Consider the following 15,707-nt stretch of genomic DNA (forward strand, 5'->3'; position numbering starts at 1 on the left):
CCGCGAAACGGCTTCACATCCTTTTATTTAAATAGCGGGGACTTAAAAACTCTCGTCGTTTTAACAAGTTAAATAAAATACAGTGTATATATCAGCTCTCGTGGTTTTTTAACTTGTCTACGTACAGCTTATTTAGAAACTTTTATGTACTTTACAGCATAATCAGGTGTCAAACCGCCTGATCTCTGCCTTCAAAAGCAACAGATCATATAAAATACTGTGATATCAAAAAACAAGTGTGCCAGTATAATGTACAAAAAATATTTTTACAGGAATTCAAACTCTAAAAGTCAGATGAACCGCATCTGCTATTCATGGTAAATCATCTTCTCTCAGGAGGAACTGGCGGATGAAGTGCTGCGCTCTCCTCTTGTCAGCAATGTCGGGCGTGGGCTGTCCAGGAGCAGGCCGCAGTAACAATCCACCAAACACGCTGGCTGCAGGGAAAAGCACACGGTGAGGGCAGGACATCGACTGCTGGAGTCCAGGACATCCCTCTGGAGGGTTTGGAGACCAGACAGGGGGTCTGGGGTCTGTCCCAGGGGCTCAGCCAGCCTCACACAGAGCCCAGGAGGACACTGCCTCTGATCCCTGCCATGGCAGTGAATGCCCACATTGTATGGAGAATCACAAGCTGGGAGAATTCAAAATAAGTAGTATTTAGTTTATCATAGAATGTAAATGTAGAATCTAGGATTTTTAGTCTATGGATTTGAAGAGGCAAGATGGAGGAATTGGGGAGTGGCCCCTGTGCTCCTTGTTCTTGCTCTCGTCCCCCATTTTCTGCTGAGTTGGATCTCAAGGATTGGTTTAGAGTAGAACTGACATGTTAGCATAGGTAGTAGGCATTGGTAAAATTTTGTAAATAAAAAGTTCTTTGTGGACGGTGCTTGGGTCAGGGGTACTGTACATAAGGTGTGGGGCTCTCTGAGCCGCCCAGTCCCCCCCGTGTCCTGCTCTGCTGGGGATGCCCTGCAGAGCTGGGACAGAACTGAGATAAGGTTCCCTGCCAGGGAGGCCTGGCAGAGCTGAGAAAGAACTGAGATAATGAAGAATAAACAACCTTGGAAACATGCACTGGCACACTCAGCTTGTCGTCTCTACCTTTGGTGTGAAACACTTAAGGCAAAGAGAAGACGAAAAACCTCATTACCTCAGGGAACAGCAACCCCGAGGAGAATCTCAGGGAAAAGCAACCCTGAGAATCGATGGCCATGCCACCAACCCCAGGGAAGAGAGCCTGGCTTTGGCGTGAGGCAGGACAAAGCTCATGATCCCCACGTCTCTGGGTCACTTTCCTGCTTTTCTATGCACTATTCACTCATAATTAAAGTTTCAAAGCAGTACAAATCACAACTGCACTCGGGTGTGAGGGGTTTTGTTGCCCTAACTGTGCAGCCTCTCTGAACAGAGGGTTATTCTGCTTGCCTTACCAAGAATATTCACATCCAAATGGTTCTTCCCTGAATTCTTCAGCAGTTCCCGTAGAAACGCCATCAGATATTCAAACACATTTCTGTGGCACACCGGTAGGTCAGAGATAATCTGAGGAGGGGAAAAACACCAACATTTATACAGCAATGCCTTCCAGCCACACCTGCCCCCAAAATCCCCCTGCCTGCAGGTGCCAACAGCAGAAACAAACCAGAAGCATCAGTTATAGATAATTTAAAAGAGGATTAAGATACTGAGAGCAAAACCCAGTGGCTGGTGTGCCAGAGGCCAGTTTGCCTGCCCTCCCTCTGGAATTGGAGCTGTCCCTCAGGGAAGGCAGCAGTACCTGGCAGCTCTGGCTGTAGCTGCTGGCGCTCTCCAGACAGGAGCTGTAGAACCTGCAGCAGATGACGGGCTCGGGCAGGCTCTCCAGAAAGAGCAGCAGGGCCTCTGCCACGGAGTGGTTGCTGCCCACTGATCCAAACACTGGTTAAGGAAGAGCAGAGCATGACCTAGGCTGGTCCTGTTTCTGCTGAATTTTTGGTTAGGTGTCCCAGAGCTCTGCTGTCAAATCACACTTGCTACTCGAAATGCCAAAGTCCTTGGAGTCAGGGGGCCCTTTAAAACAATGCTGCCCTCAAATAACTACTCACAGCTTTGAGTTAATCCCCTGGCCTCCACACGAGTTGTTGCTCATTAGCAGTTGGGCACTTGTGTAATTCATTGACATCGCCAGGGCTCAGCAGAGGATGACCCAGAGCCACGAGGAAATGCAGAGCTCAGTTACCCCGGGAGGAGAGACAGAAACTCAGAAACCTCTCCCAGTTTTGGCACTCTGGCACAGTGAGCCCTCCTGGACATCAGTCTAAAGGATACGGAAGGTATCATACATTCCTGTGTCCAAACAGTCTCGGATTTGCTCAAATTCAGATCTGAGGCCTGGCTGCTGAAACAGGTCCTCCTGCAAAGACAACCCTTTATCAGTCCAAGGAAAATAGAAGAGTTTTGGGTAAACAGAACAATGTCCTTATCATCTGCCTGGGAAGTCTCTCCAAATTGGTGCTTATCACCCAAATCTCAGCACAAACAGCTCTAGGAAGGCTGTGGCACTGCAGTGAGAGCAGTGCAGGAGAACACTGCTGATGCCTGGGCACACAGACACAGTCACTAGCACCAAACAGTCCAACCTGGGGCACCAGGACCACTTATCTCCCATGGCCTTTGGCCAAACACGCCCAGCTCACGGTGACTGCTATTACCAGCATCTTCTTCCAAACCTAACCTAATGCAAACATCTCATTTTGTGTTTCCAGTGCCAACCTGCTGGGCAGCGTTGCGATTCAAGTGATCCACCATCATCCACAGCTCTTTTGGGATGTCCATAGGCTTTTCAGCTTGGGCAGGATCATCACTCATGTCCACTGGCATCAGGGTCTGAGGGAGGGCAGTGTGGGCAGGAGGGAGACAAACAAAAGGTAGCTAGCCAAGTTCTTATTCAGCTTGGCAAAAATACTTCACAAAGCTTATACCTGAGAATTGAGCCTTCTTAATAAAAACAGACAGGCCTTAGCATCTAGTTTTAATGCTCGTGTGCATTTGGAAGGGAATCTTGTCTTTAACTCACAAGTCTCCGAATGGATTCTGCTGACATGTCCTGGATTGGTTCCCTCATGTAACACAGGGTATGGATGGGAGACCCAAAGCAACTTGGCAAATAGTTGCCTGTTACGGATAGAAAATAATCCTTCCCTCTGACAAGATGCAAGACTAAGATATCTTCAAGTTTTTCCTCTCCAGAGTTTAAGCGAGTAGCTGTTGATTTATTAACAAACACCTCCAGCTCCACTGTGATCTCAGCATCTGCCAGAAGATGATAAAAAAGCCAGACTCAGTTACAACCAATATTAAACCAACAGCCTGGCACAGGCACAGCACTTTCAGAAATGTAGAGGGAGCTAAGCCAGAAGGGGACAATATCAGCTCATTAACATGAGCCAAACAAGGAGGAGCTCACCTGAGAGCAAGAAGCCCTTACTGGGGTTAGCAGTCAGCCACTTCTTGCAGTAGGTTTCCTCATCTGGTTTGCTGATAAATTCGAACTGGCAGGGCACTTGGCCATTGTGGATTGTAAACCTCTCTACCTGCAGCTGCATGTATTTAACATCCTTAAACTGGATCTAGAAACAAATGTCAGTCAACATCATCAGCCAATTCCACCTTGCTGAGCAGCAATTCCTGTCCTGTGGTTTAATTATTAAGCAGCAACACAACCAGATTAACCCCTTGCTCCCACTCCCCTTTCTTCCAGGACTGCACAGGATCACTCAGAATGCCAAAGTCCTTGGAGTCAGGGGGACCTTTAAAACAAATGCTGCCCTCAAATAACTACAATAAAACTGAGAATGAGATAGCTGTAGCCTCAAATGCCTCCTGGGCTTATCTTTATAGTCCCAACACACAAAGCAAAAGTTGGTTTGTGACCTTCTCCAGATCCTCACAATTTTAGATTTTATGTTTGAAAGCACCAGTCAGAGCAAGGGTCACAAACCACCTTTTCACTTTCTCTCTTCCCACCTCAGGGAATGACACACTCTGTGTTTCAGCCTTGGCCTGTGAATGGAATTCACCAGCATCTAAATAGGAACAAAGATTCCGAGGGCTTGTAAACAGAGAGCGGCTGGAAGTCAAAATATTCCACTTTTTTGGAACCAGACCCAAGGGTCTAGGACCCATCTCCTGCTGCTGGGGTCTAGGGTTGCTCAGTTCCTTCAGGGGGTGCTGGCGCAGGACCATGCCCTACCTCTCTGCGGGACAGTGTCACCGAGGGAATGTTGGCATTCTCCAGCTTATCCAGGGAGCGGACAATCTCCTCAAAGGCTTTTCGGTACAGCTCTTCATTCACAACCTTCACCTGAAAAGAACACACACTGGACCAGCCAGCACTGACTGTGCCTCTGCAGGACTGCGGGTACACAGCTGGAAACGTGGGAAATAACTTGATTTTGGCAGCACACTAGAGTATACAACACAGGAAATGGGCAGAGCTGCTTGGAGCACTGATCTCCAAGATCTTCTCATGATCCAGTAAAGGACCTTGCCATAACTAACAAGAGTCACTCAGTCAGTACTAGATCAATCTTTTTTTTTCCCCCCTCAGGAAAAATAAGAAGTTTGACAACACACTACTGTGTTCCCAAAGAACACCAACAGATATTCAGGCCTTGTCCAGCTTAACTGCAGTATCATTTACACAACCCCTGATCAACAATCCCTCCTCCATATCTGATCCAGCCCACCTTTCAAGCCATTGTTCTCTGCAGACACCATAAAAGCAGGAGAGAGGAATCAGCACCCAGGGGATGAGGTCAGCAGAGCTGCTTCACCCAGCACTGACATACCTACCCCGATATCAAACACAGAGCTCACGGGCTTGTGGTCACTGAGCTTCAGAGCCATGTGGCTGCGATAGCTCAGCTGGGCAATGTTCTGCCCTTTCCAGAGTATCCGATCACACCACGCTGGGACACGACACTTCTCACTGAAACAGAGGGAAAATCACCATTTCCAGGCACAGTGCAGATGCAGGGACACACAGGGCAGAGCACTGCTCACTCACCATGGATCAGGGCTCCCTGCCATGGCCTGGAGCTCATTCTCTAACAAAGTGGTAATTTTAATTTTATAAAAAGATTGAGTGTCTGCTATAACGTATCTCTAGCTCATGCTTTACTTCCTACTTCCTCAAAGGTGCAAGATACAATTAACATCCAAAGCAATATTCAGGTATTTTTGACCACGAGAGCCATGAAAAATAAAAACTCAGGCACGACGATTATTACTGTTTTCACTGAGAGCTGCACAGATTTAATTTTTGCATTTGCAGCTGAAGTTCCTGGTTTGCTAAGACTAGAGGAGCTTCTCTGTGTACAGAGCATTACAAGAAGGATGTTTCTTGCAGGCTTTTGAAAAACAGCACAGTTGACTCCACGTTAACCCTGGCTGGTCTCACCTGAGCAGGTACAGGAGAGATCAGCAAAAATGAGATCCTAAAAATTTTACTTGGGGAAAACCCCAACAAACCAGACAAAAAAGAATTAAAGTAGCTAAAAGGACTCATTAACTTTGTACACCTCTAAGAGAAAACCTAATAGGATTATTACTGGGAAAAAATATTAGGAGTATTTGACAAATAGCTGTGGGAGAAAAACAACCTAAATAGATGTAAACAGAAGATGAATTTTGGAGTGAAGGGAGAGAATCAGAAATAATCTCAGAACTGTTCCTATTTACAGCCATTAGACCTGCAATATTTTTTAGCCCTGTTTTTACTTCCTTCAGTGATAACATCAGCCATTTGTAGCATCACATCTCAGCCAATCAGTGTACCTTGTGTCCCAGTCATCACAGCCAGCATCATACTTGTATGTTGGCTGGAAAGAGATCTCTCCCTCTGTGAAGCCTTCAAAGACTGCATTTGCCTTCATTTGCCTCTTCAGCTACAAAAGAAAAGATGAAAACTTTAATTTTAGATAATCCCAAGCACAATTTCCACATGGAATAAAAGGGAAACACTGAGCACAGAAAAGGCCAAGGAGTTGTGTGGTTTGTACCAAGCACCCTCAGCACCACGTGCAGGCAGGTGAGACATCAATCAGTACCTGGTCATACTGGCAGAGCTCTAAAAATGCTTTCTCCTCTACAAGCTGCTTCACTTTTGCCACATCTAGCTCCTCCAGACGATAGTTGAGGTCCCCCAGCCACAGGATCACACTGAAAGAGAACACACAGAATGTGCAGAGGCCTGAAGCTGCCCCAGAGCACAGCCAGCCATGGGCAGCAGCTCCACTCTGCAGCTCCGGGGCTCTCCCCATCACAACCTCTCTGATGAGCTGCTCTCACCAGGAATAACAACAGTGAAAACTTAAAAGAGGAGCTACCTTTTCTGTTTCTCCCATTATTAATCACTGTTCTGCATGTTTGTCACTATCCCTTAATGCCTGGTGCTGTTACTGTTCCACAGTGACTGAATTCCACTGGGGAAGTCAGTGCTTATTCCTACCCCATCCCACTCCAAGCTTGAGAATAAAACAAGGCTTGGGAGAGCCTCAGGTAACGAGTGACCTGTCAGAACTGTGTGGGTGAGCCCTGTCCAAGCCAGGAAAAGCTTTTCTGCCCCCTCCAGGTGACATTTATGTCACTGGGTCCCCTCCTCACCCCCCAGCACATTCACAGAGTGCTCCCTTGCACACGCCACGACTCCCACAGAAGGGAAGCATACTCATGTTTGCCAATAGTGAGAGGGGGCAAATTTGGATCCAACTGGCAGAACTGCATCCGAGAGCAGATGTCTTTGAAGTCCTGGTTCCTCCGCTCGTATTCCTCCGTGTGAGCTGCGAGGTGAGAATTCACAATGCACATGCTGGTGTTATGGAATCTAAACCTGATGGCAACACCACCTTTGTTACCCTGGAAGAGAAAGACAAAGACATTGGTCAGAAGTAACTCACTGCAGATGAGTTACTAGCAGTGGAAAAGCCAGCAGATTTTAAGACAGTTTAATTCTGGAGGAAGGAATAGGCTGAAAATCCTAATTAGTGATTACTGCTTTGAACAATGGAAGCACCTGGCAGTTCCTGAGCTGGCATGGGGATAGGACTATCTGCTTCTAGAGACAGCCACAGCCCTTAGCTGGAGGAACAACCATCCAAAGAGAGAGGCTCTTGTAAATCTCACCCCTGTTGCCCTGGTTTTTCTGAGATTTTTTTAAAGCCTTCTACTTGCTTATAAGATGGAGTCAGTTCTTTAGTTACTGTACAATATTAAGGGTCAGTTTTTCACTTTCTCACACTTTGGAACATAAACAACCTTTCTTGTTTTTGTTCACTGTCCTTTGCTTACATATTTCCAGCCTGAAAATAATGTTGGTTGACAGCTGGTCTGGCCAGTGGGATGAAGGTGTAGTAACCCCAGAAGCCAATCTGCTACCAGACCCACAAAATTATAAAAGGAAAAGAAATAAACAGGCTGGGCCCTTTTTTGGTGGGGAGCAGCTTTTCACTGAAGACCTCTGCCTCCGTGTTGTTGATTTTGCGTTCCGGGCAACCCCTTCTCAAGCACAGCTGCCATTCTTACCATCCTCCCCATGATTCCAGTTCCCACAGTCTCAACTTCCACCTCGGAGATGTTCAAAGCGAGTTCTGCCTTCACGTACAAGAGCAGCATGATCCCCACCAGCCGCACGAGTTTCACCTGAAAAACAGACCCTGGTCCATTCAGAGCTGCCATGGGAGGGGTTTGCTGAGAGAAGGCACATCCATCCACAGCATGGGTCACCAAAAAGAGAGTTTGAGGATGATCCAGTGCATCAGCAGGGCTCACAGTGCACAGCCCGGGAAGGAGCTGGGAGCACCATCAATAAAAGAAGTTGAAGCCAAAATCAAGAGCTACAGCACAGACATAAACTCATGGAAGGAGATTCCCTTCAACAACAGAGACAAGAGATGGAGCAGACCTATGGAGCAGGAGCCAAAACATAAGCAGTATTCCTACCAAAATACCCTCACAATTCATTCCACCATACATTGTAGGCAGACATGGAAGAAGGTACAGAACTTCCTATTCTCCTTCCCCAAGACAGCAGGAGCTCCCTCTAAGTGAGAGGCCTGGCTCTGTTTCCTGCCCTGCCTCAGCACCCTGCACAGAAACACTGCCTACAGAACCTGCAGGGCCTCTGGAGACACAGCCATTGAGAACAAGAGAAAGAAAAGGGGAAAGAGAGCCAAGTGGAAAACTATTCCACACTCAAACCTCCCCAAAAGACACAATTACCTTTGCATATTTGGCATCTGGGTGAAGACTATCAGTTACAGCTTTAAACCATTCTTCTTCCTTCGGTGTGTCATTGAAAAAGAAGGCTTCTTTAGTCAGATCAAGCTCCTGGAAACTGTGTTAGAGGAAGGAACCCATGGATGCATGCACTTGTTTATAACTCTCCAACCCCTTGTCTGGGAAAGACTTAAATCCGCTTATACTCACTGAATTTATAACTGAAAACTCAAATTGAGTTACGCTGATGGTAGATGTATGTTAAATGTAAAGCTAAATTACTGCCATTATTACATCAAATGGCATTAAGGATTTTGTAACAGAGAGGCCAAACCCTACCAGCCCAACAACCCTGCCCGGCTGTGGACACACCCGCCCCGGAGCTGTGCAATGCCAACATTCCTGTGGTGCCCTGGCTCAGCTCCTCGGGGTGACAGAGCCAGCACAGCCCGGGTTTGGCAGGATGGGGCAGGGACAGGCACTCACCCCACGCAGTAAATGTCTGGAGGCTCAGCATCACACCTCAGCCACGGCTGCAGGCTCTCCGTGGGGGACTGACCGTTCACGTTGTATGTCCCGACAAAAACCCTGCAAAGACAGCGACAGAATCCCAGAGCTGCAAGCTGAGATCCCAGCAAACAGCACTGCTATTAACCAGGCAAAAAATATCCCACACAACCAACATGTTGCCAGGGAAAATTAAGAAATGTGACAAAGTCTAAATCCCTAAAATGATTTAACTACAGCTGCACCTTTACAGGCACGTTTTTACAGAAGGACACATTGTTATACACAGATCCAAAGTGTTAAAGAAAAAACAAAAATAAGGCTGTAGCTGTGCAGTAGCAGTTTGAAATGATAAATTCACAGTATGAGATCCATAAAAGGATTTCAAACACAGTAAAGTTTTGGTCCTAATTATATATTTCACTCAAGCTCTTTCTTATGAGGTTATTGGAACAACTACACACATAAGCAGTGGACAGAAATGGAGAGGGACAAGGCTGGAGTGCACAGAGCTGATGCATTTCCAGACACTGTCTAAAATAAGCACAGAAAAAAAAGTGATTTCAAAAATCATTTCCTCCACAAGAACCATGAGGCAAGTCTTGACAGAGACATGAATGAAATTCTGCTCTGCTCATGCCTAAAGGTGGAAAGAAAACTGTTCTGGAAAGTATGGATCACGCTTTTCTACAGAATTTCTTGTTTGTGGGGACACAGGGTGAAATGACAGATGAGTTACCCCAACAGCTTCTCAGGACTGATCATTACCTGTAGCTCTGGATATCTGTGTAGGAGTCCTGCATTTGTGCAAGCTGAGATTTAACAATAGTTTCTCTGAGTCCAAACTTTGGTTCTGATAACATTGAGGCCTTGTTCGAAGCCATGACACGGGAGGCCCGAACCTGTTCAGTTCTCACTTCAGGCTTGAGTTTGTTTTGCCTGAAAATGAAAACAAAACCCCAGATGAAGCCCAGGCTATCCCCACACCCTGACTAAGGTATTTCTGCCACCGAGGCTTTAATTCACATTTTTCTGTCTGTTCACTAAAGACAGATAACTTTTGGGATAAGCCAAGAAAATTGAAAAGAGATTGAGATCTCTAGGGTTGAGATCTCCAGACAAAACCAGTTTAACTAACTAAAATAACAAATGGTTTTCACCATCCTGGTGTAGCCTGTTGATGAAGAGCAGGCCTTACTCACACCTGGAAAATGATACAAAAAATGATACAAAACCTGTACATCTTCCCTGCTTACTGGAGCAAGGAGAGGGAAATCTCATCTCCCTCTGCTCAGCCCTTCTGACCTCAACCACAGAATGAAGAGCTGTGTTTGTTTATAAAACCTTCTGCTGGAAATCTTCCAGTCCTGCCCAGAGTGGGTGGAGGTAGAGCTGGTTTTACTTTCTGTCTCCTGCCTCTGCAAACTCCTTTTGCAAAGGAATAATGCCACAGCTTGGGAATTTCCACCAGCAATTGGATGGTATAAATTTAATATCAGCAACCTGCATATCAGTGCCAAGGACAGCACACAGACAGACTCTGATTTGCATCAGGGTCCACAAAGTCCTGGGAACTGGAAAATGAAACTGTTAACATTTGAAGAGTGTATCTATGAGACACCATGGCTCTAAGCCAAAGCTCTCTGAATTAAAAATAAACAATGCTAGCAGGTCCTGTCCCACTAAACAGCCAAAATATGCCCAAACAGGGGACTGGAAGGATTGTCTCTGAGGGAGTGGAGTGAAATTTCCACTAATGTTTTGACAGCGTGCTTATGCTGATCTTTTTTCTCTCTTGACTAGAACCTGCAGATTCTCATCTCAAAAAGTTCCCAGCTTCTGCTGTAGACCCCCCACCTCTGTGCACTGACCTGGGATTGTTTCTGTCACTGCTGTCCTGGCTGCAGCTCTGACTGACTGCAGCCTTTTTTCCATTTTGCTTGACACCTTCAGAGCCAACCACTTCTGGAAAAAAAAAATCAAAAACAAAAACAACAAAAAGTTTCACTTTGAACACAAAGTGTTCTTCAATTTATCAACATGTTTATGTAAACACTGGCAAAAATCTGTGGGCAGAAAATAATTTAGATTTGTGTGGAAAAACAAAGTACCCCACAGTCTCTCTTTCAGCTATCTGACAGATTTAGCTTACTCTGACCCAACTGTTCTGTGATGAGGCAGCTTCCCCTGCAGAGAAAGAAATGACACAGAGAGCAGCAGAACCTCTGTCCTGCAGCACTTGCTGCTGGCTGTCCTTTACAGCTAAGCTGAAGCAGAACTTAACAGCACAAAATCCAGGGCTTTACCCCAGGAATCTGAAAAATTTATGTTAGTAGCAGATTTTTCCTTTCTGGAGCAAGACAGGAAGTACAAAGAAAGGGGAGGGGGAAGTAAACAAACCCCACAGTATCATTTAAAGGGTTTACCTATCTGTAAATAAAGATTTACCTGTCTGTAAATACCCAGGGAGGCACAGGTGTCAAGACACCTCGTGGACCATGAAGAGTCACACCATGGACTCCCTGAACCTCAGCAGAAACTGAATCTGCCTCACTGCAAACTGCACAATCCTAAAGCAGTAACAGGGCTGCTACCACACATCAAACCAACCACAGGAGAGACACTAAACACATCACACTACCTGAGCAAAATCTGACCAGCCTTTCAGCATTTTGTTTCAGTTACAACATTCTGCTCCTACAAGTTGCAAAATAACAGTTTAAAAAAAGAGGATTCATCTCTGTGTTTAAGATGCAAAACCAGCAATCTTAAAATCATGCTCCTTAGCACACAAATCCAAGGATGATGCAGAAATTGTTAAGACTGTTGGGTTCTAGGCATTCAGCTGAGCTTCTCCTCCAGCCAACACAGCCCAGAAACAAGTAAGATGTTATTGCTGTCACAGAACATTCTGCAGAACAAGAGCACAAAACAGAAATAGAACTTGCAGTAGTTCACCCAGGCCCTCAGGATACAAACCAGATGGAAAGAAGCGCCCAAATTCTCAGCCTGGAAAACCTCTCCTGCCCAAGAGCTTTCTGAGAATAGACTGTGTAAGAGGATTTATCAGAGCCTGGACGTAGAAGAGCACATGACTGAAACCTCACAGCTCAGGTCAGGCAGAACTGACCAGGAGAACACACAAATGGACTGGGAAGTGTGGGCCCAGGGGCCTGGGGCACAACAGTTTCTCCACAGCCTTTGAGAACTCAATTACTGCTCCTTGGACCTCTGCAAGCTCTCCCAATAACAACCATGCAACATCCCTTGAGAGCGAGTGACAGGAACCAACCTGAACCTTCACCTCAATGGACAATGGTTATTTTTGTGCCAAGAAAAGAGCAGATTCCCAGGCTTTATTACCTACATGGGTCCATGCCACTGGCCAGTATGCAGAAGGCATTATTGCAGAATGGAAGGACATCTGAGCCTGCTGCTGACAAAGCTGCTACCTGATCCAAAGATCAGTACATCACACCTTGCATTCCAGCCCCATGGGCAGAAATCAGCTTTAGGGAGGATTCTCCTAAGAAAGAGATTAGCTTTGGAAAAGGGCTGTTTCCTTCAGGTCAATCTATATCTAGCCACAGATTTCTGTAGTCAGAGGGATCTATATGGTAGGACTCTGAAGTGGAATAATGACCTTGTTCAATAATTGAACTGAGCACAGAAATACAGAGGAACATGCAGAGATTACAGGAGGTCTCAATTGCACAGGATTTGCAGTTAAACGAGATTCAAGCAGTAATAAAGGCATTAATGTGAAAAATGTGCAGTGACACTATGGTACAGCAGGAAAATGTATCATATCTCCCGGACAAAACAGGATTCATGCTTAGAGTCCAAAGAGAATTAAATCAGCTTTCATGCAACGAGAGCAGCCCAGCCTAAACGCAGCAGGGTACAGCAAAATGCCAACACTCAGCTTTTGAACCCCACACTGACTTCCAGGAATTGCTTTCGCTCTGAATCTTCTCACACGTGCAAAGCGGGAACCTCCACCGAGCCCCGGGAGCGGCGGAGCCGGTGGGGGAGGCGCCGGAAGAGCGCGGGCCCGCCCGCCGGAGCCACCCGGGCTACGGGGCAAAACCACCGGAGCCGCGGCGGCCCGAGCCCGGCGGCAGCTCCCGCCCGCCGCCCGCCACGGAGCGGCCCCGAAGCCGCGGGAGCCGCGCCGGGGCTGCCCCTCCGCCTCCCGCCCGGCCGCGCCGCGGGGCTCCGGGAGCCCTCCCCGCACGGACGGCGGCCGGGCAGCGCGGCCCCCCCGCCCTCCCCGGCGGCTCCCCGCGCTCACCTCGGCGGGGCCGCCCGCCCGCGGACATCGCCGCAGCTCGGCGCCCCGGCAGCCCCGGCCCGGCCCCAGCGCCGCCCCGGCCCGCCCCGGCCCGCCCCCGGCAGCCGCAGCGCCCGGACGGCCTCGGGCCCGCGGGGCAGCCGCTGCCCCCCGAACGCCGAGCGAGATGCGTGGCGGTGGGGAATGGCACCCAGGACAGTGCTGAGCGAGTTTGGGCAGGAACAGGCCAACGCCGCTCCTCCACACGCGGCAGAGACGAGCAGAGGCTGCGCTGCACCGGAGGAGCGCAGTCACACCCGCACGCACGGAGCTCGTACCTGGGCAGCACCTGGCGACCTCCTGCAGGAACGTGCGCGTGTGGGAGCCGAAGGGCAGCTGCACTGTCAGCCCATCGTCCCCTGAGCTGATCCGGACAGTCACATCCGAGCCTGAGGACATCGGGAGAAAGAGCTCCTGTGGGTCTGCTGGCAAGCCTTGACAAACTGAGCGTTTCTCCGCTCTACAGCGATGGGTGTGCACATGCACGCAGCCTTTGGCAACATCTCCCCGTGCCTTCTTACCGTGTTCCTTTCCAAAACTTTACATGAGAGTGCCACTTAAAATATAAGAGTCATAATTTATAAAACATGTCATTCTGTTTGCTCAGGGACAATAATTAAACTCCCAGCAGCAGTTTAAAAACATATGGAAAATTAGTTCCCTTGGTTGAATGGGGCTGGCAATTAGCACCAGCTAACAGTGGCCAGCAGCATGGCAACTGCCCCAGGAGCTGCAGGGCACAATCCCTCTCCAGTGAGCTCCCCCAGGGCCAAGAACCTCCACTCCTGCCCCACTGCATCTGTAATGCAGCCACCAAAGCAACCACAGAACTCACCAATGACGTGAAGGTCACTGTCGAGTACAACTGCAAGAGTAAGACAAAGTTCAGTTGAAAGCTACGCAACAGATTTGCAGACCGCGCTGATACTTTGAGATTAGTGAGCTCGGCAACTTCTCCAAACTCCAAATGTTCCCTGCAGGAACAGAGGCAGGCAGAGCAAACCCGCTGGGCAGGGGCTGTGCCTGGGCCTGGTGGGACACAGGTACTCTGGTCCTCACACAGCCCTGCCAGAGATGCCCTGCCACGCACAAGTTTCACCAAGGATTAACAAACTGTTGCAAAAATGTGAAGGCAGAATAGATTGCAAATTTCAGGAAGCAGAACAGCAGAATTTGGAGTCCAAACCCCTTCACCCCATTCTGTGGAACTGGCCACCACAGTGTGTCAGTACCTTCTTCCACTGCAAAGCCATCTGTGATGGGGATCACTCTCTCCAGCCACACGTCCTCAGCGGTGATGGCCATCCGCCGGTGAGTGTACACATGGATCCTGCGAGCACAGAGGCAGAGCCTCCTCAGTTCTGGCGTGTGTGCAGGCAAGCACAGAGCCCATCCCACCTCGCAGCACCCGCTAGCACAGCCTCATGCAAATCCCAAAGGAACTCCCCACCCAAGCGCCCGCCCACCTGCTCACCCCGTCACCCAGATAATGTGTTCACACTGGCACAGCAGCGCAGAGCAGCTCACGGGCCTGGGGCTTCTCACTGACCACCCACCCATCAAGGCACCATGCCTTTAAAAATCCCTACAGGACTGCACCCTGCTGGAAAGCCCTGGGGTGGGAGGGGGTTCTCAGGTGGCTGCCGAGGTTCCTGAGGGACCCGCAGAGTTCTCTGGGCGCTCTCCCTGCCCGCCCCGCGCTCCGGTCCGGCACCCACGCGTGCTGCCCGCGGCTCTCCACCAGGCCCAGCAGCCGGCTCTCCACACTCTCCCCCGCGGCCAGGAGGCCCTGCACCGCCTGAGGCTGCGGGTCAAGGAACGCTGCGACAGGCGGCAGCCAGCGGGGACGGAGCCCAGATCGATGGGGGATCGGCGGCAGCGAGCGGGGACGGAGCGGAGGGAGCGATGGGGACTGCGGGATGGAACGGAGCGGACAGCGGGAGGGAGCAGCGGGAACAAACGGCAGGGGACGGGGACAGCGCGAAGAGAACGACGGGGACAGCCCGGAGAGAGCGATGGGGACAGCCTGGAGGGAGCGACAGGGACGGCCCGGAGAGAGCGACAGGGACAGCCCGGAGGGAGCGACAGGGACAGCCTGGAGGGACCGACGGGGACAGCCCGGAGAGAGCGACGGGGACAGCCCGGAGGGAGCGACGGGGACAGCCCGGGGGGAGCGGCGGGGACAGCCCGGAGGGAGTGACGGAGACAGTCCGGAGAGAGCGATGGGGACAGCCCTGAGCTCGGAGCGCGGCGGCACCGCGACACCGGCGCCGATCAAAGGATACAATCCGGCAGGTCGCCCCCCTCGCCAGGCTCTCCTGGATGGCCACCGACTGGTCCATCTCCGGCCCGGCGGCGCTCGGCGCTCCCGGGGCCGGCTCCCGGGGCTCTCCCTCCCGGCGCGGTGCGGAGGCGGCGGCGGCTCCGTTATCGCCGCGCTCCGGGACCGGCCGGAAATAACGGGGCCGCCACAGGAACCGGGGGCGGGAGCGGCGTGGCTCGGCAGGGACGGCGGCCGAGCGGAGACTGCGGGCGGGATGCGAAGGACGGGGGAGGCACGGCCCGGACCCCGCGGCCCCGGCTGGCCCCTCCCGGCAGGAAAGGGAGA

The 15,707-nt window shown here is 50.0% G+C and overlaps 1 protein-coding gene across 4 annotated transcripts; it reads right to left on the minus strand.

The window, feature by feature from the left end:
• Window positions 1-12: 12 nt before the first annotated feature.
• Window positions 13-15,645, minus strand: INPP5B (inositol polyphosphate-5-phosphatase B). Of its 4 annotated transcripts, none has more exons than XM_063418756.1 (22): window positions 15,385-15,645; window positions 14,818-14,897; window positions 14,332-14,429; window positions 13,935-13,964; window positions 13,378-13,488; window positions 10,638-10,728; window positions 9,535-9,705; window positions 8,746-8,847; window positions 8,263-8,377; window positions 7,567-7,683; window positions 6,713-6,900; window positions 6,093-6,204; window positions 5,821-5,930; window positions 4,837-4,972; window positions 4,235-4,345; window positions 3,449-3,611; window positions 3,059-3,294; window positions 2,755-2,868; window positions 2,311-2,395; window positions 1,781-1,908; window positions 1,434-1,545; window positions 13-437 (listed from the first exon to the last, which is right to left on the minus strand). In XM_063418756.1, exons 1-22 carry the CDS (start codon window positions 15,439-15,441, stop codon window positions 313-315), a joined length of 2,592 nt encoding a protein of 863 aa, XP_063274826.1. In that variant the 5' UTR covers window positions 15,442-15,645; the 3' UTR covers window positions 13-312. The 4 variants fall into 4 exon arrangements, with proteins under 4 accessions (XP_063274826.1, XP_063274825.1, XP_063274827.1 ...); XM_063418755.1 differs by having other exon boundaries at window positions 10,638-10,731; XM_063418757.1 differs by lacking the exons at window positions 13,378-13,488; window positions 13,935-13,964; window positions 14,332-14,429; window positions 14,818-14,897; window positions 15,385-15,645 and adding an exon at window positions 13,061-13,136 and having other exon boundaries at window positions 10,638-10,731.
• Between the last annotated feature and the right edge of the window lie 62 nt (window positions 15,646-15,707).

This window comes from Prinia subflava, chromosome 24 (genome assembly GCF_021018805.1).
Source record: "Prinia subflava isolate CZ2003 ecotype Zambia chromosome 24, Cam_Psub_1.2, whole genome shotgun sequence".
Classification (NCBI taxonomy): domain Eukaryota; kingdom Metazoa; phylum Chordata; class Aves; order Passeriformes; family Cisticolidae; genus Prinia; species Prinia subflava.

What these genes read in the sequence shown, in the direction of transcription:
- INPP5B (XM_063418755.1), bottom strand. Translation starts at nt 15,441, where the DNA reads ATGGACCAGTCGGTGGCCATCCAGGAGAGCCTGGCGAGGGGGGCGACC. An exon ending in GGTCGCCAGGTGCTGCCCAG is followed by an intron (nt 10,732 to 13,377) that starts GTACGAGCTCCG and finishes TTTTTTTTCCAG; the next exon opens with AAGTGGTTGGCTCTGAAGGT. An exon ending in TGACACTGTCCCGCAGAGAG is followed by an intron (nt 3,612 to 4,234) that starts GTAGGGCATGGT and finishes ATTTGTTTCTAG; the next exon opens with ATCCAGTTTAAGGATGTTAA.